The 25,445-nt window shown below is 43.0% G+C and overlaps 1 protein-coding gene across 1 annotated transcript in view; it reads left to right on the top strand.

Moving 5' to 3' along the window:
* The first annotated feature begins 3,949 nt into the window (after positions 1-3,949).
* The window catches only part of CDH4 (cadherin 4), a 416,593-nt gene continuing 395,097 nt past the window's right edge, over positions 3,950-25,445 (top strand). The window contains exons 1-2 of the mRNA XM_050313859.1: positions 3,950-4,085; positions 6,194-6,305. Of these exons, the coding sequence (XP_050169816.1) occupies positions 4,020-4,085; positions 6,194-6,305 (178 nt within the window). The 5' untranslated portion in view covers positions 3,950-4,019. The remainder of the gene's footprint in view (positions 4,086-6,193; positions 6,306-25,445) is intronic.

The following is a 25,445-nucleotide window of genomic DNA, read 5'->3' as shown; positions in this document are numbered from 1 at the left end:
CAAACTAGAATTATTATCATTGCTCTGTTCTGCCCTCTGTTAATTCTTCTAACACAAACCAAAATTACTAATAATGACTCTGTAAATCACTGGTCAGATTGCTGTCTTCTATTTGAGAAGCAAGAGTTAGATCATGCAGAAGAAACTTAAAGTGTGGTCTGCACACTGTATTAATTTCATTTCTTCTTGTTTATCACACTTCTTTAATAAACTCCGTTTTTATCCTTGGCATCTAGGCTGTAACTATTTACTCGAGTACAGGAAAACATTTACTTATCAGAGAATTAAATGGTTTAAGCCAGTGGGAATATCTCCCAAATAAGGAATTCAGACATCAGCCCTAAGCTAGGAAGGCAAAAGTCTCTTGAGACGCTGTTTTCTCACCTCCTGTCCATTTAATTTGTTACTCCCATGCTTTCACATATTTGATGGCTGCTTGACAAGTTTATTGTATGTTGTACCGTCCCTCAGCAATCACACCTCCCTCTCCCTCCTCCTCTCTCCGTGGTCACACAGCTCACATCCGATACTCATCTCCACCACTAAGGGTTCTATTGTCCCCTTGATATGTATGTGCAACTCCCACTGCTGTCAATAGGAATTACATGTGTGCATCAAGCAGGGAAAAATCCCTTGTGTTCTCCACGCTCCTCATTATCCTGGCACAGTCAGCTCTGTAGATGTCTCATCTAGGAACCTTTTATTCTCTTGAGTGTTGTGCAGTGCAGCAAGTTGGCTCTTAGGATCAGCAGTTTTGTTCTTGAGGTGTTTAGCAAGTTGATTTACTGTGCATGTGCAGGTTCTTAAATGTCTTCATCCAGCCAAACCCACATCTTGTAGCATTTGTGTGTTAGACAGTAGAGCTTCCTCTTTCCATTTTGTGCCAGAACACCAGTTCCTAACCAGTCTCCCATCAGATTCCAAGTGAAGTGAGACTCCGAAGCGAACCCTCCCAAATAACATATGTTCAGGCCCAGCTCAGACCCGTAATCTTAAGTGCAGTACTTTGTGAAAAATTCAGTAGGTGCAAAAATGTAAATGGCATATTTTAATTTTCCTTAAAGATCTGAAGGAAGATATTTTATAAGCACTTCATGTTAAGTGCTTCTAAACAAGGAGGTAGTTGAAATAGTAGCTAATCAGTTAGGAAACCTGTAATTCCTTCCAAAATTAATTGGAGTGTAAAGAGTTGAAGGAAAATGGTAGAGTGAAAGAAACCACCCAGGTAAACCAGTGATTTCCAGTGTCTGAACGCTGGATCTGTATTCTCCTCTGACCCTTCTGGAAACACCTCAGTTTGGGAAGGCACCCACTGTCTCACACAGCCCAGTGCTATTCGAAACATAACTGGGACTCTCATAACACTCCATTTGCAGCCTCATTTCCTGAGCACAGGGTTTGTTACCACAGCTTAGAAAAGAAGGATGGCAAACTAGTTTGGGAAAAAAATCAATTTGCCATCAGATTAGAAATCAACTGTAAACATGTTGAAGAATTCTTTTTTTTTTTTTTTCCACTAGTGCTCTGCCTTTTCTTCACAATCTGTTGTGGTGTCAGACTTATTTTGACAATACTTGTAGAACTTGTCATATTAACAAAGTTATCAAACAGAACGAGCACATGCATAGCAACAGCTGTAGTCCAGCAAAAGTCAAAATAACCAGCCACAGGTGCTCACAATGAAACATTCACACTGTAGTTGCCCAAATCCAAAACATTCCCAGTAGTCTCCAGAATACTTGTAGTTTTATTTAAATAGCAACTGCCCTTCAACTTGGAACAACCTACTCCAAACTTTGAGGATAAAGATAAAAGAAAAAAAATATATTTTTTTAAATATATATATGTATATATAATGATAAGGATTTATTTTTGCTACGATAGTGTCACTTGACTTTCTCCCTCTGTGAAAGTGCTTCATAAAAAAGGGTCTACGTTAAATTCAATACAATGATGGGATTTATTTCATGTTATATAACAAACTCAGAAATGCTTGTTTAAAAACAAAATAAACCCCATAATCCACTAAGACCGTAAATTGGTGGGGTTGGAACAATCTTTTCATTATTCGTGTCTACAGAGCTTAATACAATGAGGCCTCAGTTCTCCGCTAACGTCTCTAGGTGTTAACACAATGCTATTAAATCTACTCAATAGCCAAAGATGCAGTCAGTGGATTTATGTGTCTCATTCCTTCAGAAACGTGAGAATCTCACAGAACAGTTTAATGACCAGATTTTTCAGCTGCAGTGTCTGATTTTGCACGTACATCAGATAGTGTGCATCTATTTATGCAAATCGCTGGGGGATTTATATGCACAAAATATACATGCCCAGGAACTCCTGTTTGTGGCATTGAGTTGCATTGGGAGAGGGAAAGGATGGTGTTTGGGTCAAGCTGTAGGAAGAGCGCAGGAGCTTGAAAACGCTGCTTTCTGCTCTCAGTTTTCTGTGAGACTGACTGGAGTTTCACTTTCTGGCCCTGCGTTGATCTGCCTTTATTTTTACACCAGAAAACCGCTAGTTTAGTGGAGTTAGCTTTCTCTGCTACTGATGTGGATGTGGATTAGGCCTGACAAGCCTATTTTCCTCTAAGAAAAGCAGAACCAGGCTCAGGCTGGCTCACGGACACGGCTGAGGAGCTGTTTCTGGCACTACCAATTTCTCTATCTGATCCTCAGCCTGATGCTCACCGAAATTATTCTCTGCTGGAGAGGCACCTGCTGCACCCTCCCCCGAGTGAGTGCAGAGCCTGAAGTGGGGGCTCAGGGACCTGCACCCCCATCCTTGCCTGCCCAGAGCCCATCCTGACCCTCATCCCACAGAGGGATGCCATGGAGGCACCTTCTTCTATCACAGTGGGGTGACACCAGCAAAGCCCTTTGCAGGTGAAGCAGCCGTAGCAGGGCTGTGTTTTTTTCCGTTATCATTCTTCTCCAGGTATTCCAGATTTTTATCTCTGGATATATTAATTTTTTCCTCCCCAGTAGGTATTTTTTCCTGTAGAGTATGCTAATCCCTTCTCACGCCACCTTTCCTCAGAGCCTGGGCTCTGCTCTCCTCACGGCATACACTCAACCAACCCCTGGTTATATGTCTTTCCTATGGACACACTCATTTTCCTCACGAGATACACTTGCTTTTCACCTGGACACATTAGTTTTTTCCCCACTGGGCACACTTTTCCAGGGATATATCAGTCTTCCTCTGGATATGCCACTTTTTCCGATCAGTGGATGTTCTTCTTCTTCCTTCATGGACACGTGTAGAGAGGACTGGAGGAAATGTCTTAAGGTAACGTAATAGCCTTAAGCTGAGACAGGCGAGATTCCAGGTAGGTATTAGAAAACACATTTGCACTGTCGGGGAGGGCAGGGATTGGAATGGGCTGCCCGGGGAGGTGGTGGGTGATGTGCTTCAGTGGTTTGGGCTGCGCAGGGTTGAACGCTTGGACTTGCTGATCTCCAAGGTCTCCTCCAGCCTTGACGATTCCATCTCCGGTTCGGGTTGTTTTTGTTTGTTTGTTTGTTTTTGTGTATTTGTTTTTGGGGTTTTGTTTGGGGTTTTTTGTTGTTGTTGTTGGGGTTTTTTTTGTTTTTGTTTTTGTTTTTCCCCGCGTCTCCATCACCTCTGCATGCGCCGGGGTATTTATTTATTTTATTTTTTTTCCTCATAATACGTCAATTTTTTACCTTCGCACATTTCAGTTCGTTCTCCGCCCCGGCGAGGCTCCCCGCGGAGGCTCCGCAGGGCTCTGAGGGTCGCGGCGACACCGAACCATCACCGTCCACTCCCATTTTCCCTCACGCTCTCCCTCGGCCCCCTCCCCTCAGCGGGGCGGTGCCTGCCCCTTTAAGGCGGCGCGTGCCCGCGCGCGGCGGGGCGGGGCGTGTCGGCGGCGCGCGCTTCACCTGCAGCCCGGAGCGGGCAGCGAGCGGCGGGAGCGGAGCCGAGCGGGGCGGCAGCGGAGACCCCCGGCCCCGGCTCTGCGCGGCCACCGCCCCCCGCCCGGCGGGGCCATGGGGACCGGCTCGAGGCTGCTGCTGGTGCTGCTGCTCCTCCTTCCCATCTGGGGCTCGGCGGCGGTAAGTGGGGCGCCCCGCGGCGGGGGAAGGGGTGGGGATGGAGGGGGGGCACAGCGGGGCGAGCATCACCCGTTCCCCTCCCTCGGGGGTGCTCCGCGCACCGCCCGGAGGTGCCGCCGCGCCGCCCCGCCGCAACTTCGCTTTTCGGGTGGCGAGTGATGCTGCTGCTGTCGCCGCTCCTCTGTTTCACCCGCTTTTTAACGTCGTCGTTGCGGGGTTTAATTGTTAATTTTTTAAAAAAAATCTCGTTTTTACGCTCTGCCTCCGCGGTGCGGGCGCAACTTGCCCTCCGTGCTTGCGCCTCGCCGGAGAGAAACTTCGCGGGCAGCGGCGCGTCCCGGCGCGGAGCCGCTCCGCCCGCCGAGCCCCGCGGAGCCCCCGCGGCCGCGCAGCGCTGCGCTCCCCGCCGCCCGCCCCGCGGAGCAGCCGGGAACTTTTATCTTTGCAAGCCCCTAAACCCACCGGGGTGGGCCCGGACCGTATTCGCGAGGGGGTGGTGATGGTCTGAAAAGTTTGGGATTTTTAGGGTGTTATTCCCACCCCATCTGAAATGAAGGGTTTTCTGTAGAACACCAACAAGCGCCTGGACGCGTGGCTGCAGTGTTACAAAGCGAGCGGGGCGGCTGCTGGGTTTCGGGCTGCACTGGCTGCGGGAACAAGAGCCGCTTATTTTTCTGCCTCGATATCCCCGGTGCCAAGTTGAATGTGTGAGGATGTCCCGAGCCCTGGGGAGGCTGCTGGGTGCGCAGGAATAGCCCCCGTGCGCTCTCGTCTAGCGAGCACCGCTATAATAATGGGGTGATTTCATATTCAAAGCCTGTTATGTTCAGCGAGACCCTTTGAAATGTTTCCTAATGGCAACATCTTGCCAGTGACGGTCAGAGTCCACAGAGCCGCCGCTTCCTTGCGCTTCCCATGCAGTAGCTGGCATCCGTCTCCCGAGCGTGATTTTTAGCCGAGTACGTTGGCTTGCGTTCTGCTTACTAAGCTCATCCGAAAGGACCCTTCGCTCCGCTTCCCTTCTGTCTCTCTCTAATGCAGCATCGTCTGCGTCCGGGAGTGTTTCGGGGGGCTCAGGGGAGCTCTGATGCTCCCCCAGGGGAGCCAGGTGCACGCCTGGAGTTGCACTTTCCCGGGGAAGTGCCTCTCCCGGTCCCCAGGCTTCAGCCTGCGCGGCTGGGACTGGAGGCGTCGGAGGTGCAGCCGGCATCGCTAAGCGATGCTCTGGCTGGCTCTGCCGACAGCCCGGGCGCGTTAGAAATCCCCTGCCACCAGCACTTGTTTGTGCGTAAATCACCTGGCACTCGTTAGGCATAAATCAGTGGCTTGTGTGCTGTCAGCGAGTTCCTTGGAGTTGGGGTCTGGGACCTTCCTTGCCAGGGAATCCCAAGGAGCCTGGACTGTTGTGACTGAACTACTTTGTCCCTGTGACAGGGGCTGGATCCCCTCTGTGCAGTCCAAAGTTGCAGCTGAGTGTTTAGCTGGATGCTTCTCCCTGGATCCTGGCACGCTGTGTATGAGACTGTGCATTGTTACGTTTTTGATCGAGATCCCCTCCATCCTTTCCCACTGCTGGGGCAAGTGCGGAGCCTGGAGGGGCCCAGAGGCAGCAACAGGCAGAGCCTTGGAGGCTGGTGCAGGGTGAAGGGGAAGGAAGGGTGTCTCTACCTGGTCTCAGGTTCCTGAGCCTGCTGTGAGCTGGCTGTTTCTCCCCCTTCTGTCCTGTGGTTTGCCCAGTTTCTCAATAGCAAACCTCAGTGATTTGGATGTTGCAACATCAGGCCTTTCCGCGTCTCCAGTGCGAGCACAGCTCGCCCTGATGAATTGCTGCTCTTTGTTTCCTCCCCTCTTCTGACAGTGCCCAGTATCCCAGCCTTCCTACAAACAATGCTCTCTTGTAGTCAGGCAACTACTTGCTGGCCCATTTTATTTTTGCAGCTACAGTATGGATCCACTCCAACAGATAGACACTCTAACACCAGCAGCTTCTACTTGCAGACTGCCTTACTGTGCAGGTTTGCCCGTGGCTGAAGCACCTCATCACTGGGTAACAAATTGTTTTCTCAAATGACAAAAGTCATGGTGTGCATTTTCCTTGTTTTTTGCAGGCACACAATGGGGATCTTACAGTTAGACCCACATGCAAACCTGGCTTCTCAGAGCACGACTACACAGCCTTCGTCTCCCAGAACATCATGGAAGGGCAGAAGTTACTCAAAGGTAAGTGGAATAAAAAGCTTAATAGCTTCTGCAATAACTGTATTTTCAGGAGGTGAAAGGAGGCTTAAAGATGCTGGTTTTGATGGTGAAATTGTCTGCAGAATTATGTTTGTAGGAGGATGAAACACTAAGTGGTTTACCTGAGCACAGTTTTGAATACAGATGAATCACTGGAAGTCCGTGTGCTGTCTGCTCCAGGTGGATTGTTTGCTGTAGTATGCGAGGTCATCACTTCACTCTTAAGTCTCCCACTCCCACCCTGTCTGAAGGAGCTCTACACTGGATATTTTAGAAAGTATTTTTATGTATGAAATTCAAAGATCCCTAAATTATCCCTGCTTTGAAATGCATGATAAAGCAGACGTTGTTGTTGGAAATGTGGTAAACAAGCCTACAGACATTCTGTTCACAAATGTGGCATTCATTTTCATTACTGCCCCACTGACAACATGAAAACATAGGCAAAAAGAAACTACCAATTAGCTTTGTAGTAATTGCGGGATTATAACCAGTTTTGTGATTGTAAACTCTGAGACGTCTTCATAATCCAAATAACAATAGATTATGCCGGGTATTGATTTGTCTCCCTTTCAAGTTAAAAATAATTAAACTTTATATTTGCATGACACAGAAAAATACTGGTTGACTCCAAAAGAATTTTTGAAGATCAAAACCCACCCCCCCCAAGCACCCCCAGGAAGTTGGGGAGCACATCAGAACGATGCTCTACTCAAGGGTTTATAAACCTTTTGCTGCTTTCTCCTGTGAGTACAGTTACTCACATGCATCTCTCTGCCAGAAAGCTGGGATTTCTGTCTTCCTCCAGAGCAAACACCTGCTCTGTTACTTTGATTTTTCTCAGAAAAGAGGGAGAGTTGTCAGTGTTCTCTCTGGCTTCAGCAGAATCCAGGACTGGACATTTTTGCTCTACATGAGCTGGCAATTCGTTTTGTTTCTGGGCCCAGTTGTTGCTGTTTAGGAATTCTCTTGCCTGGCCTGGCATCAGTTAGTAGGCATTGGGGAGTTTGTTGTTAGTTTGAAAGGTAACCAAATAAGGAACTGACATAGACAATCCCAGGAATACAGCAACATTGAAGAGACCAAATACCAATTGTTTACACACATAATAGCAATTTTTTCCCAAAGATTTACACTGGTTTTACAGGTCAGTCTGGAAACTGAGTAGATTTCATGCTTTTTTAGCTTTGGAAATTATTTGATAAAAAATGTTCTCCAAGTACTGTAGACAGAAATATCATAAATATATTTGCTCAGAAGAGTGTTTTTTTGCAGTTTAGTGCTTGATAAATTGTGCTGTGTGTTTATGGAGGTGGACAACAGGGATGGAGCAGAAGGTCTCTTTAGAGGCATTAGCTGGTAGTGACTTTCAAGACAGCACTGTGGCTGTCATTTCACTTCAGTTTTAAATGGTAATTTTTAAATATGAAAAAATAATATTTACATAGGCTGTCAAGTTGATTTGAATGAAAATATATTTCCATTGAATATTATCCTTTAGGGACCAGTTGTAGTTTTACATTAGTCATGGCAAAACTGCCTCTGATTTAAGGCTGAACTCACCCTGTGGACATTATGTATCCATGCCCCACTTGTAAGATTCATGACCTGATAACATTGTCACCAGTTCCATGATTTGTAAGCATTTTGTCAACCCAGGGAGGAAGAAAAAAGTGCAAATGCTGTGTTTGCTAATAAGTAAACTATCATCTTTACACCTTTTAATCTACAGTCAAATACATGCTGTTGTTTATCATACGAAGCAAATATATCTAATTAATTTATACAATAATGGGCAAGAAGATTCTTCTTCATGCATGTGTTGTTTTTTATATATATACTCTAGAATGTAAAATTGGTAGTTTTCCAGTTTAGGTTTAATTTTACTTCCTAACACTTGATGTGTCTGAAGCATAAAATGTTTATCTCTTTCTTCCATCTGGGTGAAGTATTGTACAATAGTTCAGACCAAAAATGGGTTCAGATTGCTTACATTATCGTGTTTGATAGATTGACATATGTACTGTTTCACACCATCTTACCACGCAAAGCTTTGCTGCCAGCTACCACCATCTTATTCATCAGCATTCAGTAATTCATCTTCAGGCCAAATGGGACTGTTTGCCTGGAAAAAAAAAAAAAAAAAAGGAGGCAGGAATTCACCTGTCAGTGCTTTCATGGAATTTGGGAGGGAGGGGGAAAGTGTATATGTATTTCAGATGGCTCTTGGGGGATTTCAGTGAGCAAATGTAAAGTCTTTATGGTGCATAATCCTCACTTTGTCCTGAGGAAGGAGATGTGGGACAGTTTATACTGCCTGAAGGCTTGTTCATCAGAAACCAGGGAGTATGTAGAGCTCAGCACAGTGATGAACTTCCACCAGCCAGGGAAGTTTGGATGTTGCATGGATCAGGATAAGCTGCGTGGCAATAAACCCAACATCTCCTTTTTAAGCTTTGCAAAATCCAGCTCTGAAATGTATGCAGTGTTCTGAACGTATCAAAATGAAAGTGTTTATAGTATTCTAGGTTTGAATCAAGTTAAATAGATAATGACTGCTTATAATTGGCTTATTCCAATGGAAATAGCTTAGCTTTAATTTGACAACAAGAGCTTTTACAGAGTCATTGTTTTATTATAAGTATGCCGTAAGCTATTAGCTACTACTTTGTGGTTCATCTTATTTGCCTGAGTCAGCTCTCTAACATGCTCAAAACATACAGATTCTAGCAGGAGCTATTTGTTACACAGTAATTAACTTGTTTATGATAAATGGATGGGAGAAATGTCACGGCATTTTGTTTTATGTATAAATGAAAAGCATCTGCATTCTAAAAATTCCATGTTAATTAGACTTAAAATAGTTTTCCCCAGCAGTGCCACAAATACCACATATTGCACATCACTGCCAGGCCTGTGGCCTGATGATGGGGTGTTAACTGAGGTGATTTGTGGAGCCAGTGCCTTCCTTAGAAATGCCCCCGCATCTCTTAATGGAAGTTACTGGGGTGTAATCTCTTATATTTCTTTTCTCTTTGTGTTTGTTTGCAGGATAATAAACTTAGCCTTGATCACTGATGCACGATAATGTTTAAAATAGGTTTGTTAACTATCTTCTTCTTTAGCCTAAGGGGAAAATCTCAAAGCCTGCAGTATGGCAGAGGACGATTGCAGCACGGGTATCTTTTTCTCTTTGTTAATTATTAATGTGAACTTAACATGGTGAGAACATTGGTCCTGAGGGGTGGGGAGCAGCGACATGCAGTGCTGCACCAAAGGCAGTTCAGCAGTGACCCCAGGGATCTGATCCCTGAGTGTGAACTCGGGTGCAGGGGAGTGATGATGTCTAGTGGCCTCTTGGGGAAAGAGAGAATACGGAGTGGGATGCTAAAAGTGGTGTGCAACGTGATCCAGGGGGACTGATACTCTTGGGAGTTTATGCCCTTTTCCTTTTTTTCTTTTTTTTTTTTTCCCAAATGAGAAGCCCAGGTTTTGCTGGCGTGCTGGGAGGCTGTGGCAACTGGGAGGGGGTGGGATGGCATCAAGGTGTTAAATGCATTATTCCTCCAGTGCAGTAGCATCACAGTACAGCACATCACCTCTCAGATACACCTAAAGCAAAGAGCTCACAGCTTTACCTACCACCAGGAGACAGCACAAGCAGCTGGGATGTGCAGCCCCTCTTTGGTTTCTCTGTACATCTCTTCCTCTGCAGTGATTCATGTTTCTGTTGCCCACCCCAAGCAGTGCCTGTAGTGCTGTAGCAGGATAACTTCACTTATGTAGGCAGCTACGTTTGGGTAAAAGTGTGTGGAAGCACAGTTTATTTTCATAGGGGAAGATGAATAAACTCTGCCAGCATGTTCTGCTTTAAGCAAGTGTATGAAACCAAAGGTAGCCAAGCTCATGCAAATGTATAAAAATGTAATTGCTTCCATACTAGAATTTTTACTAGTCTTATTTGGTGTTAGAAACGAATAAAATGCATAGGAGCTTTACTGAAATATCTGTTTTTTAATAAAGATTCAGTATGGAGGCTGTCTCTTTTAAGTTTTTTAAAGGTAGGATGTTCTTCTTGGTTGAAAGCTTTTTTGTTCTCCCACTGAGCTTCCAAAACCTCCAGCTTATTGAGCCCTCTTCCTATCCAATGTTAAAGCTTAGGAAGGCTGTGAATACTGTTTTGAAAGAATAAAACAGAGAGACCAAAGAACCCCAGCATCCCCAATCTTCATGGGATACAGTAGATAGTGTAGGCTTCCCGCTTTTCCTTGGTTTAGAGTCCAAAAAATACACAAGTACCCATTTGCTGTTCATTTTGGTAGGACCTTGGTTCCCACAGTGTTCTGCAGGTCAAGCTCTGCCCCTGAAGGGTGTGTGGCCTCTTCTGCCCCTGGTCATGCTTATGTCTTCTCAGTGCCCCTTGGTGTGTTTTACAGGTGTTTCTGGAAAGGGAAGACCATGGGGAATGCTGGGCTTTGTTCTGCTGTTTGGTGGGGCTTTTGAGCACCTCTCGAGGGTTTCTGTTCCTCTGCTGCAACCTGAAATAGCCAGGGCCTTCTCCAAGCTGCTCTGAGTTGAAAAAGCAGAGAGGCTTTTCCATTCATGTTTTCATTATTTTCTGCTCTGTGATTCTGCATGAAAAGCAGTTATTGAAGTTATCGTACACGTAATTAGCTTCACAGTTCCCTAATAAAATCTGAAAGTAGGAGAAAGTCCACCGGGAATGCAGAACTCTTTCCCTAACCTTTCTTCATGCCTTTCTTGGAGGGAAAAGAGGCAGACAGACATCAGCTTTCTGTGTTAAGCCTGTACATGCTCCAGTGGAGCTGCCTCTCAAAAAAAAACACTTCTCATATTCTGCAGGACAACTTCTTTTAAAAGCAGTTTCTTGTGATGGGCAAGTTGCAAATCAAAACCATAATTTCAGTCATGAGTTCCAGGGGAGGCCCCAGAAAGAGCTGCTGCAGATCGGGGAACTGCTGATGCCTATTTATTTTTAATGTTGTTCTTCAGATCTAAGTTCTGACACAAAAATGATGCTTAAGATGACGTTTTTATCTAAATAAAATTGCACTTAATGAGACTGGAGTAGTCAATAACACTCAGTAGAGTTAATCCCCTTACACTGTTTAATAACTGTATATATTGCTTTCTAGTTCAGAGCTTTGAACCAAATTCCTCAAACCCAAGTAAAATTACTTTTTTCTGCATTCTGGGGAGTTAACTGATTTTTATCAGAATAAATCTGCTTCTCCAACAACAGGCTTGAAGCTTCTCTCTATTTTCAGGGATTTGTCTGGTAAAGAACTGCACTGCTTCAAATTAGGCACTCTAAATATGTATTAAGGAAGAAAATGAAACAACAATTTCTGTTGAATAATTTATTAATTTCTTTATTTATGCTTAGGCTTTTAGGAAATAAGCCATGTCTGGAACAGTATCAATTTGTTATTTATTGTGAAATACCTGTTGTTTTGAACTCCAAACTGATAATGTTGGGTCTTTTAAGGTTATAAAATGTTAATTTTAAAGGCAGTTCTTTGTACAGGAACTGACTGTCGCTGACAGAGCTCATGAGCTCTGATCTTGCAGAGCAGATGCTGAAAGCATTCTGGAAATTACGGTTTTTGCATGTGGCAATTGAAACTTATTTATTCTAGCAGTGAAATATTTTCTTGCTTAATTTTCATTGACCTAATGCCAGTTCTCATTGCCTAATTTCATTGATATTTATGTGCAGGCCTCCTTCTGCCTTAATTTCTACCCTGGAAATGAGTGTAATGTTTTTTTAGAGGTGGTTTATTTCATTGCAAACTCAAGCTGGGGAAGTACTTGGTTCGACAGCAGCATGGGCCATGTGCACAGCTCATAGAATATTTTAGCAATAAAGATAATACTTAAAAGTCTTATTTGAAGGGCAAGAAGAGATTAAAACTACAGAGGATAGGATTTCATTAGAAATCTGCTTCTTAATATTTTTTTTCATGGAACGAATTTGAGTAACGTAGGGAAAGAAGGGAGTTGCTGTTTGATTTGAGGTTACTGGTAAATTCAGAATTGGTGCTGTTGCTGTATCAAACTGACTTTTTAGGCAAATGGAAACAGTAAGAACTAAGGCCAGAAAGTGGTGTTTGAAAAACAAAGACCAGTATTTGCCTCTGGGAACTCCACCTCTGAATGGTTTGACAAAAGCTTTGAGATGAACCTGTGGCAGTGATTAGAGACAGATTTCTGCAGGATCCTGATGTGGAGCACTGCAGGAGGAGTCTCTGCTGGCTTGATGGACTCCATCTGTATTTGGTTTTGTGTATGTAAACCCTTTGTGCACTAGCCAAAGGTTTTGGAGAGGGTTTGGCTTCACATTCAATTTTTCTTTTGATGCCTGAATGAGCCCCCCAGTGTTGCTTTTCCAGGTAAAACCCAGAAGTGTCCTTGGCCAGCCCTGCCATTGGAGGGTTTTCTTGCTGTTCAGTATGCTGTGATATATTGTTTCTGATATTTTGATTTAGTGTTTATTTATTAGTATTTCTGAAAGGACAGGCTGAGAGCCCTGAGATTGTTTAGCCTGGAGAGGAGAAGTCTCAGGGGGAGACTTTATCATTGTTTATAAATACCTTGGGAGAGTGTGTCAAGATGATAGAGCCAGGTTCTTGTCAGTAGGGCACAGAGAAAGAAACAGATATGCAGGACTTTGCACTTAAACGTGGGAAGAAACTCCCAGTGTGAGGGTTGTCGACACTGGAAGAGGTAGCTCAGAGATGTCATGAAGTCTCCATCCTTGGAGATACTTGAACCCAAGTGGACATGGTCCTGGAGCCTGCTCTGGCTGACCCTGTGCTGGCCACCTCTACAGAGGAGCCTGTCCAGCCTCCTCTGTGCTCTGAGCCTGTGGAACACTTTGCAGGTGAATAGAAGAGAAGGCAGAGTGATGAACTGAGCTTTTCTGCAAGCACAAATCCCACAGCTTTAAATAAAAACATTGCAACACCCTGCAAAACACGATCCTTACTGGGAAATTGTGTTTCTCTAATTTCTTGGAAGCGTAACCTCTAAAGAGAGAATAATTGAAACACCAGGGACCAGCACTCTGCTGTTTGCTTCCATTAATGTCCAGACTTAACCTAGGCATAGTTTGTCTCCTGGCATAAGGAAATGTTACACTTAAATTGAAAAAGCTTTTGGTTTCCTCTTTATTTTTAGTAGAATAAAGGAGAACATACAGAGTTCCCATTTTCCCAAAATATTTGTCATTAGAAGTGGCTCCTTCGCTCCTTTCAGGAGAACGTTTTTCAAGCAAGTTTGCTGCAATATGAAAAACAGTTGGGTTGAACAAGATTTCTTTTTTGCCACAGGCTTACGATTTTTCTTGCTTATATTCATTACCCCTAATTTCTATATTAATTTTGAATTGCAGTTGCACAGAGGGAGAGAGCAGTGGCAAATGTTCTGGCATATGGGCTGCACTGTCATTGGAAGCAGCGACGTTCAGCCACGCTTGCTGCCCCATGCCTTGTGACCCCAGGCTCCAGCATCTCCCTCTGCCAGCCTCTGCAGATTCCTGCTTTCTGCTCCCTTCCAATACGAAATTTTAATTATTTTTTTACTTTCCTGCCACTGTTCCTCGCCACTTGCCAGGGTTTTGTAATAGAGAGCTGGTGGCAGTAACTCAGCTCTCTGCTCGTTATGCTGTGCAGGAGCTGCTGCTTGGAGGGGTCACATAAGCTACAGCCTATTAACATTAGCATGGAAATAGCAGCCACTGCGTGGAACACACTGTGGGGATGTTGGAAGCTCCTCCAAGGACCCTGAAGATATGTATGGGCCACCCATGAAGGAGGAAAAAAACAAAATAGATGCCCTTTCTGCTTTGAAATGAGCCAGGCTGTTTCATCGATACCCAGAAGCACTGCAGTCATTAAAGGCTATTACTGTTCCTATTATAAATCACAATTCTCTAGCAGTTCATAGGTTACTCACAAAAATCGCTCCTAGTCTAAAATTTTGTTACACTGAGTTTGTCTAGTAGTAATTTCAATTCTTTTTAAATGAAATTGTCTTTATAATTGCTAATTATGAATATTATACAAAGATAAATAGTCAAGGTTTCAAAAATTGTTCCACACAAAGCTATGGATCAGCTTATGCTCTAGACAGTTCATGTCTAGAGAATCATAAAAGGCAGGTCAATGAAATTTCTCTTATTTCACCATGTAGCAGGAAAAGCATATTAGAATTACTGGTATAGAAAGGAAAAGCATCAAGAAACAAGCTTGGAAAAATGTTGGAAAATAAATTGCTACAGCTGATGAAATGCAAATCAGGACTAGTTTAAAGCATCAAATTCGGTAAACTGTTTGTTCCTGATATAGCCAGTGGGGGTGAACAGATTAACTGTAAAAATCAACCCTGAGTGTTTGATACCTGCCCTGTAGGTGCCTCTGGCCATGCAGCTCCTTCCAGTGAGTCTGGCTGATGTCACCGAGAGCTGTTGGTGATATTACCTGGCCCTGTGTGTTGGTCACAGCCTCCTAGAGAAGCAGGGCTGGAGGAGCTCAGGAGAGTGTCTGATGCTCTCCCTCCTCAGGGCACAAGCAGCTCCTTTGTAATAGGTTTGTCCCCGGTGTTGTCCTGAAGATCCATTCGTAGGGACCAAAGCCAATATATGATATTGCTTCCCTTCCCTTCCTCTGTGGTTAAGCTGAAGCTCTCTCGATGCAATTTAAACCTGTTGCTATTTGTCACAGACACAGAAAACAATTGCTGAATTCTTTTTGTTTTCCCCTCTCCCCCCAACACTCTTGAAAATATTTTTTTTTGCCTTCTGTAGGCTGAACCCCTCATTTGTTCCCTTTCATGTGTCATGCTTGGCTCGCTCCTCTGAGCCCTTACCTTCGTTACTCACTTGATGCTCCACATCGCTGTGGTGGTGCCAGCCAGGGCTCACAGTGCTGAGCAGACACTGAGCATTACTTAGCCTGTTTTGCAGGCAATACTCCAGTTGATTTATCTAATGTGATGATTGCTTTTTTTCTTAACAGTATGACACTGTTGACTCATGTTCAGCTTGTGATCCAGTATAACCTCCCACATCGTTTTTTGATGAACTGCTACCTACCCAGTCATTTTCTATATGTATAGTTGATTAATCCTGCTGAATGATGTTACCTTGCTCTTCTTCTATTGAATTAGACTTTTTTTTTTTTTTTTCCAATCAGGCTTCTCTGACTTGTTAGGATGGTTTTGACTTCGAATCTTGACCTCCGACGTTGTTGCAGTTGCGTCCTGCTTGCGTATGGCTTGCAGATGTAACAAGCATATGCTGCATTCCTTTATCTGCTCTGTTAATAAACACATTGAACAAACCCAGTTCAAAACAGGCTGTGGCAGAACCCATGTGATGGAGCCTTCTGCTCTGACCGTGAGCCATCCAAAAATGCTCTGGGTGGAGTAGTTATTTCGAGAACCCAAATTTAAATGGGGGCTTGTAAGCTGAGCATTTTATGTCTCGATGTTGTGTATCTGGGATCTGTAGGAACACAGTTCCAAATGTCTTCGTTTGTCAGTACTCTTCTGACTTTTATGAGAATTACAAACATTGAGATCTTTGAATTTTTGCCATCTAGAAGCAACCCAGATTAAAAGCCTGGGACAGGGACTGCTGGAATTCTCTGTTCAGTTGGATTGTTTAAATGCCCAAGACCAGAGGTCTGTCCAGGCTACAGGACAAGATTTGCTGGCTGGCTTCCCTCAAGATGCTGGAGGTGTGCTCAGTAGAAGACATTTTTATTGACAGAGCTGTTACTAATCTCACCATGAGTGAAAGAACGGGATTAAATGAAAGCTAAAATAGTAAGTGGAGTGTTGTACCTGTATGTGGAGTAGGGACTCTCTGGTTTAGCCTATTTCTACTGTCCTGATGGCTGAGGATTTTGACTTTTGCCTTGTCCCAGTTCCCATCCTGGGGGCCATCTCTTCTTGTGAAGTGTGGAAAGCAAGGTGTTTGCCCTACCCAAACCAGCTTGGTTTTGCAGTGTTTTTATCAGGTTGGTATTATTCACAGAGCTTTTTAGGAGGCCAAGCCCACACTTAAATTATTTTACTGGTTAATATGTCTTCGATTTTGCCCACCACGCCTGTGTGTTTTTGGTAACTGAAGAAAGCCAAATGCCTGCTGCTCCCTGTGCTGGGGGAAGAGAATCCCTCTGCTGATAAGATCTCATTCTGGAGCATCTCAGTTTAGGGGGAAAAAGAGTAGGGCTAGAGGATTCCCAGTATTTTGCTCCTAGTGAAAGTGCTTCCCCGGGGAGTCAGAAAAAGTCATGGTTTCAGGTCCTGTGTACCTTGCTACTTGTCTTTTAGAAGCCTAATTGTTGCTGGCTGGTTGCTTAGCTCCCTTGAAAACAGAAGGTTTACACAATTACACATGAAAGGCAACTGTTTTGCTCATCTGCAGAAGCTTTAAATATTTTTATTTTGTGCCTGAATTATTTGGGAAATTATACTTCCATTTATTTATCTTTTCACGGGTTTCAGAACATTTTTCATTTGATTCAGTGCTTCCTTTTGACCCTCTGTAGAGGATAAAGAAATGTGAGTAAATGGCATTTTAAAAAAAGGATTTTTCATGTTGTTTGGATTTTTCCTTTGCCTGTGGAGAGAAGGGACAGCTTGAGGATGAAGAAAAATATGTGTACGGTTGATAGGATGAAGGAGAAACTATAGGTCAAGGCAAGATTTGTAGTGATGAAATATTCAAGGATTGCAACTATCAAAAATGTTTGGATTGCACCCAAAGATTTCCCTGTGCTCTGTTCAAACTACAAGAAGAGACCCTCATCAGGAGGAGTTCAGTGAGCTCTGGAACGCTAAACTCCAGATGCCTGTTCAAATAGCTGAATAGCAGATTGATTATCTCTGTGCAAAGTTTACTGAAAGATTTTTCTTTTTCTTTTTTTTTTTTCTTTTTTCTTTTTTTGTTTGCCTGGATTCTCAGATATAAGAGAAACTCAGAGTTAAAAGGCTGGTTGCTGTATCTGCTAACAAGCAGGTTACTCCAATTATACAGCATGGTTTGGATACCTCCTGACTAGAAGAAAGTAGAGGAGGTTTAGGTTGGGTAGCAGAAAAATTTCTTCACCGAAAGGGTTGTTAAACATTGGCACAGGCTGCCCAGGGCAGTGGAGGCACCATCCCCAGAGGGATTTCAAAGATGTGTAGATGTGGTGTTTGGCACTGCTGGGGGAATGGTTGGACTTGATCTTGGAGGGCTTTTCCAACCTAAACAATTCTATGTGTCTGTGAAACCCACCCAGAAGGGTTATGTGGGGCGGGGGGCAGTTAGAAATGTTTGGGTTTATGTTAGTAGAGGTTTAATCTCTCACTGATCACTGGATACCCACTGCATGACACTGTGGGAATTTCTGTGAGTGGTGAATTAACTGTGGTGTTTTGGCAGAGCTCAGTGCAGAGGATGCATTTTACTGGAATGAATTTTCCTAGTATTTTCAATAAAACAAAGTTTTATTTTCCCTTTCTACTGTGAATTGAGACATAATGTTGGCTTTATCCTGCTAAACAGCAGCAGAACTGAGCAATAGTGGCACAGCCAGTTTTACCTATACAATAATACAGCAAGTTTCATTGCCTGGGAAGACATGATGACAAAGCAAAGTTCTGTTAATGCAGCAGTTGTGTCCTTTGGCAGTGCTGTAAAAGGGAGAGTTTAACATCTGTGGAGTGGGGCTGTTCTGGAAAAAAAAAAAAAAAAGAAAATCAAAATAATGGTGGGTGGGAAGGAGAGATGTGGAATGTTGAGTGCCTGGAGCCCTGGGTACCCCACAAAACTGCTGGCCATGGTTCATGTTGGGGCTGGACAATGCCAGAAGTATTATGGAGCCTTAAAGCAAAGAGAATATTTCTGCAACAGTTTAAAAGTCTGAGTGATTTCTTGATCCTTCATCTGCATTGGTGTCCCCTGTGAACAGCCTCTCATTGCAGTATCTCTGCCTGCACCTCCAGGAGACATTGGTAGGGAATCCACACACTGAGAAACCTCCTGTTCTTGGGAGAGTTGTCCTGAAAAAGGAAAAAAAAAAAGATAACAAACCAACAAACCCAACAACAAAAAGTAAAGAAAAAGCCTCAAGGTTATACGTGAAAATCAGTAACGTGCTCAAAAATGTTAATATCTGGTGAATGTCAATTAAGTTCTTCCCCAGCTAATAAATAGCTTAGGAGGTATAAAATTTAATACTCCTAAAATTGCAAAAGCCTTTGAAGAACACATTTAAATTGGACTCATTGGAAGAAGGAGATTTAACACTGACCTGTTCAGAGGTGAAGGGTGGAAAAGATATGATGGAATGAGGCTGCATTTCTTCAGCAGAGAGGCATTTTGGGTCAAGTTTTTCTTTCCTTAGTTGGCTTTTGAAACGGTTTATTTTTAAGTTCTTGTGTAACACATGAGCTGAGTTGCACCAATAACAGTGTCCTGTTTATTTATAAACCTATTTTTAAGTGTTTCTGAAGGCTCAGCTGGTTTGGGAGTGGGTCACTGTGCCACAGAAACAGCGAAGAGCAAACTGTGTGCAGTTTTTCCCATGGCCATACCTGTGGGTTCTGCTCACTCTCGGTCTCCAAGCATCAATCTGTTGCCCTTTAAAGCATCTCAAGCACCAGATTCTCACTTTCCTTCTGTTCTCTCCCCATCCTGGTCATCTGGGGGAAACAAATGAGATACGTGCAGCTTTCTGAGGGGGTAGTAGGCACATTTTTTTAAATGTTATTGTGGATCTTTCTTTGAGAGGCGAGCAGGAAAGCAACAGAAGCTGCTCAGAGGTCACGAGGCATAAGGTACTAATTCTGAGTTTATTTGGAAATCAGAGCAAACCAAAATTTGCCCACTTGGGATGGCTTCCTCCTGAGCAGTACCCCTTGTTTTTCCCACTTGTATGTCTTTCCCTAATCCCAATGGCAGTCATTTTTTTGGCACTCACAGTTAGGAGAAAAAAATTAAGTGATACTTGGCATTTGTTTTGGTGTTAGTTGTAACTCATAAATAGGGATAACATCTGTGCTGATAGTTTTTCATGATATATAACCAGATTGAATGAACAAAGTCTTCATTTATTGCTGTTCTTTTGCCATTGTTATATTTAGGGAGCTCCAGTGTAAAGAGTGAAAATATATTCTTATGTATGTTGCTCATGTATAGAACAGAATTTATATGCATCTTCTGAATTTTAATTTAGCCACTGTATCTTTATAAACTAAAAATGGCTCATTGCCATTCCCTGAGCCTGACAAAACTTTTTCAGGATACTTCCCAAATCTTAGTCCGTTGAAGGCTCGTACTGCTGCCAAGTCTACACCATTCTTTTAATTAAAAGACAAAAAAAAAAAAAAGAGAAGTGAAACTTCCAGTGGATGTAAATCCTTATAATCCTGAAATGATGTAAATCAGTGCAACCCCTTAAGTCACTGGAACTATCCTGACTTACATCTACTGAAAATCTGGCACATAATATTCCTGCTGGTCCTTTCTTTTGCCCAGTAGTTGCTCTACACAGAGTTGGCACCGTGGACAAAGCACTCTCTTACGAGCTGATAGAGGGTGGCACGGCTTCCAGCACTGCTGATTCAGCACAGCAGAGGCCATTTTCCTCATTTCTTTGTGAGTTAGATTAAATTACTCTGCAGGCTGGACTGGAGCCACAGGCCATAGTTTTACAGCCTTATAGCATGGTATCCTAGCCCATGGCATCTGAGAGGTCTGGCTGTGGGTAAAGCTCTTCTGCTTCGCTGTGAAGGATTTCTGGGTTTGGCGGGCGGCCCCTTTGTGGGGCTGACGGCAGCGGTGCTGAAAATATTTTGATTGTCTTGTTGGGATATAATAAAGTGGGGTTCTGTTAATGGAGGGAAGGGGCATCACGGGGATCAGCTTAGTGTGAAAACTCCTCTGTGTGTGTTTGTCATGGCAACGTTACTCTAGATTTGCCGTATAGAATTTGCAGGATAATAAATAATGAATGTAAGATTTAATGAATGTAACACAACAGGGAGGTGTCCTGCCTGAGCCTGGGGGCTTGTGCCGTTAGAGCTGTTCAAGCTTACCAAAATTTTGGGACATCCATTTCCCTTTGTGTCTCAGCATAGGTACATTTCTTGTCTGGTGTGAGCAGGGTTGGAATTGAACCAAGGGGTGCAGCGGTGGGATGCACTCGCTGTTGAGCTGTGTCTTGTTCGCATCCTACAGAGCTGAGAAGTGGGATGTCTGTGACTGCTATAATGGGCACATGGGTAGAGGCAAAAGCATGTTTTCTGTTCACTGACAACTACTGGCTTTGTGTATTTAAAAGGCATAGCCAGCTCTGCTGTGCTCTGCAGTTGGGCTTCACGACTGCAGCTCACAGCGAAATTGGTCCGGCTTTCTTTGGCCAAGTGCTGCTGTTGCTCAGATTTACACTTTCCCCTTCAATCCTCCTGATCCATCCAAAGGGACTCTGGCAAATGGAGAAAACAACTGTTAATGAGGGGAGAAAAGGTCAAACAGATCAAAAAGTAAAAGCCATCCTGCTTCCTGCATAGGGAACAATCGAAGCTGGTCCTGTCCAAGTCAGGTGTTGGAGTGAATTTGAGACCAGGCCTAAAGAATTTTCACAGGAAGTTTAGAAGTTTCATTCCATCCCCTCTCCCTCCCCTGACTGTCTCATCACATTGTTTTCTCACTTTAAGGGGCTTGCATTATATCAGAACTGGCACCCCACACTTATGGTTATCTTTGAGTTGTGTTATGGCCTTTCAGCTTTATCTCTGTAGTTTAAAAATGAAAAGCACCACCAAACAAAACCTTCTAGTTCTAATACTTTTTAATTGTAAAAGTATGTTCATCTTTGTGTTATTGAATCAGAACATCAGGCAATAATTCCCTGGGTGTGATACAGAGAAAAAATTCGTGTTGCTGCTTCCAGTGCCAAAACAAAAGGGGGCAGATTAGGAAATGTGTTTCTGAGTGGTTTGTTCAATTTTCTGAGCCCTGGTTCAGTCTCATGGACTCTGGTAGTGCTGCTGTGCAGAGGGTTTATCTATTGATTTCTGAATGTATTGTGCTGTTAATCTAAAACCTCTTTCCCCAGTGGAATTTCTATTCAGAAGGCTCTAACCAAGCTCAAGAAAGTTATTTGATTTGGGAAGTTTGAAAGAATAATAAAAGAAGGATTGATGCAGTTGGATTTTCATGAACTCAGTTCTTCCAGTGAAATAGGCAGGTTTCTTCCTCCTGTGTGGTGGTTGGTTCATTATTTAGGAGGAAAGCAGAGTATGGAGATCACTTAAGTTTTACTGTCTGAGAATTTGCAATTATGAAACATGTTCAGAAAAAAGTAATGAGAACAGTTTTGGTGATATAACACAATATAAAAATTAATGGTTTAGTGCAGCTTTGTCTTTCCATAAATTTATGTTCTTTATTTCTTAGCAGTTGGGCCTTTTCTGCTAATTTTTAAACCAGTAAAAAATTTAGTGCCAGAATTTGGGAAATTCATGTAATTTCCCAAGCAGATGTATGTGGCAAGGGAATCGCACCATATAAACCCAAGGACTGTGCCCTTCAGATATTTCCAGCATCCTTTAAGTATTGAAGATAACTAAACCTTTTAAAAGAGCTATGGCAGGAGAGTAGATGGTGCTTTATGGATTTTCTATCTATTAAAATGCTCGTTACTTTTCCTGAGAACTGAATACAGGAGTAAACAGTCTTGTAGTACAATAAAAAAAACCAAGAAGTAGTTTTTCCTTTTGAGGGCACTTTTGTCTGTTGCCTGTGCAGGAGTTAAAGAAGCAAATGAATGAGATGCAATTGGAAGTGAAATGAAATAAAATGGAGATATTTTTGCCTCTTTGGGACTACAATCCTGTCTTGCTGAAATCAGATGCCTTTCACTTCACAGTGCCCATGGCTGGTCCAATAATAAGTTTATACCATTTCATTAGGGTGTTGTCAAATTAAGTCAAGGAAGGTGAACTTGTATCTAAAAAGAGCATCCATGTGAATATTCCCTGTCTCTGGAGCATTGTAGTCTATTAGAGATGATTATTTCTTCCTTGGGCTTGGAAGCATACTTGTTGCTCCTATTTATGCAAAAAATGCCACTCTCTGGAGGTCTGTGATTAACCTGAGGCATTATTTTATTGCATACCCAGGTGGGAAGCTGGAAATTAAGAATATGCATGAAGAATTATGTGGATATGAGGCAAAATGTTGTATTAAGTGTGCAGTTAGTCTTTGTCAGCAGTGTTTACAGTTTCTTCAGCCCTTGTGGTGAGTAACCCAGCAGAATTTATTGAGGAAGAGTTCAATTTGCTTAAACGGGCTTGATTTTTGTGAGTAGGCAGAGATTACATCTTATTTCATGTCTCAGATTTATTTCAAATGAAAGGCCAAATCCAGATTTGACTTGTTCTTCTTTCTTAATGCCTATTTGAGCACTGGGTGAATGGGACACCCAGGATTTGGCTGAGTGAAGTGTTGAGAGGGACTTTGCTGGTTCTGGGGTAAAGAGTTGTCTTTAAGACTGACCTAAAGATGAAACTTTGAACTAGATAGGAAACACGTGTTGGTGGGTTCCCTCTTTTTCTTTTTCTTTGTCCTTTTTTTTTTTTTTTTTTTTTTTTTTTTTTTTCCCCGATATAGAAAGAAGCGCTTTAGAATATCTGAAACATCTACAGTATCATTTCACTGCTGAGAATTGGGTAACTGTGTAAAATTATATTGACCTGAGGGGATTGAAATATAGAAGTGGCCGTGCGCTTAACTGTGCAGGAATCAAACTGTTTTACTGATAACATTTTATTGATTCATCTTCTCTCGGTGTTACAAGTAGCCTGAAGCCTCACAAAATGAGCTGGCAATGTTCCTGTGTTGTGGACGTTGCAGTATTGCAGCTCTTCATAGGTATTGAAATTTTATATATGGGCTGAGAGCTCACGTAATTATTGTGATTTGTAATGACTGAGACTGCAGATGGGGCTTCCCAGAGGTTTCATTTCAAGCGAGATAACTGGTAATTTCTCTTTTCTGTTTAAGAATCTGTTGTCCCTCCTTTTCTCTGCAGCTGTTGAGGTTTTTCTCTGTGAAAAGCTGAACCGTATCTCTGACTTAATGAAGATGCGTAAAATGATTGAAATTGCCTTAACAAGGCAGTGCTCTCTATACAGCAGCAATGGAAATGTGCCTTGCTGTTTGCAAGGGATACTTTGTCCTTTTCATAAAGCAACCGTGGTTTCTAACCATATTATAAAAATAATAACAATAAAAAAATACCCTTCTTGTGGCAAAGCTCTAAGAAAACGAGTGGCTTAAAAGACCACAATGGCAGATTGTGAGTTTAACCTGCGTGCGTTGCCTAATTAAATTCTTTTGCAGGAGCTAATTTCATGTATTTTATTCAATGGAAGCTTACTTAAGATTTTAATGATGTGGGTCTTTTCTCTTCAGTAGAATGCCATATTGACTTGTGACATATTTTTACACAGGCTTCACTCTGCTGTGAACAACAGTAGTTGGAAATGTGAGTGCTTGATAAAGTATCATTAAATTAGCTCATTGTAGTCGCAGATTTTTATTGCGCTACTTCCCCGAGATATGAATTGATCACGTTGTACTCGCTGTTTTTAAAGGTGCAACACTGTTATTGATTATGCTACTTTATCTCAAGTGTTCCATCAGCTGCTGGCAGGCTGGTTCCCTCTACAATTTTAGAAAGTACTGGTTTTGTACATTTTTTTCCCCCATTCTGTGTGTTTTGTGTGCGTGTCTTTGTCTGGTACACACTGAAGAGTTCGTGCCGTGCCCTCGTGCTCAGCGGCGTTCCTCCATCCTGGGGTTTTGGGTGCTGCTGGAGGAAGGTGGAACAGTTAGGGTCCTGCTTGGAAGCACTGAATGGGCTGTTGTCCTCGGCTGATTTCCAGGGAATTAGTGAGATTTACTAATGCAGAGGGCAAAATCAATTCTGCTCAAATTTTATAGCATATGCATTTGGAACAGGGGTTTTGTCTGTCGGTGCAATCGTTTGTAATGTGATGTATGACACAAACGCAGTCAGAAAAACAAGAGCTTACATCTTGGTTAGTCAAAACTTTCAGATATTTTTCCACGTTAACTTGAGTAGTGGATTTCTTCTACAAATCCTGGAACACCCAGGCCTATTTCAATACTAAGTACATTGGAAATGGATTGCTGTCAAGGCTTGTCCATCTAATTAAATTCCCTTATTAGCACCAGGGCTGCAGTCTTCCAGAGAAGACATCAGGTGAATAATCTTTCCAACTTATCTAGGTTAAAACTAGATGGCCTTTCATCAAATGCTAAGCTAAAAGTTCAACAGCAAAATACACAAATGTTGTTCTAGTGCCCCTTTCTGTGCGATCTGTGGTAATTCAGTATATTCCCTACATATAAATCAGTATTTTAGCTGCCTATGAAATTTTTTCAGACTTCAGTTATCCCAAGCACTTGAGGCTGGGAGGACTCTGTCCCCTCACGCTGCAGGCTGACAGCAAGTCCAGCAGCAGTGGCTTTTATACATGAATACAGTTTGTCATGATTCCTTCTGATGTGCTCAGAAACTTCCTGTTGTAAAGTCCTGCTGACCCACAGAGGTTCTTTGTGGTCTATATTGATGATTGTTGTCTCCTTCTGGGAGAAGGGAATGCCAGGAGTTTTTCAGAGGACCAGAACACTCGAATTTGAGCAAGAGTCCTGATGGATTTTTTTAACAGGTGGGGGACTTGCCTTTGGAGGGAGCTCCCAAGTGAAATGAAATATGGTTTGACCCTTGAACTTCGCAAGTGGGGATTGAGTGACTCCCAGCAGATGTGCTTGAGCCAAACAGAATCCATTGACCCTCTGCAATGTGTGTGGCAGGTGAGAGCATCCAGGGGTCCTGCTGGCCTTGGGGAACGCTGGGGCCCTTTCACGTGGGAGGTCAGGGCTGGTGCAGGTGTGAATGCCTTGTTTCCTTCTATAAATGGAAGAGAAAACTGTGTCAGAGGAAAGATCCACAGCAGCTCAGGGTGGGTAATGGAGAGTATCATAATAACACTGAGCAATGGATGTTTAAAAAT

The sequence above is a fragment of the Myiozetetes cayanensis genome, unplaced genomic scaffold (genome assembly GCF_022539395.1).
Source record: "Myiozetetes cayanensis isolate MyiCay16 unplaced genomic scaffold, myiCay2020 scf19, whole genome shotgun sequence".
NCBI classification, from domain to species: Eukaryota; Metazoa; Chordata; class Aves; order Passeriformes; family Tyrannidae; genus Myiozetetes; species Myiozetetes cayanensis.
Note: the sequence above shows the minus strand (reverse complement) of the source record. Positions and strands in the feature narration are given on the sequence as shown.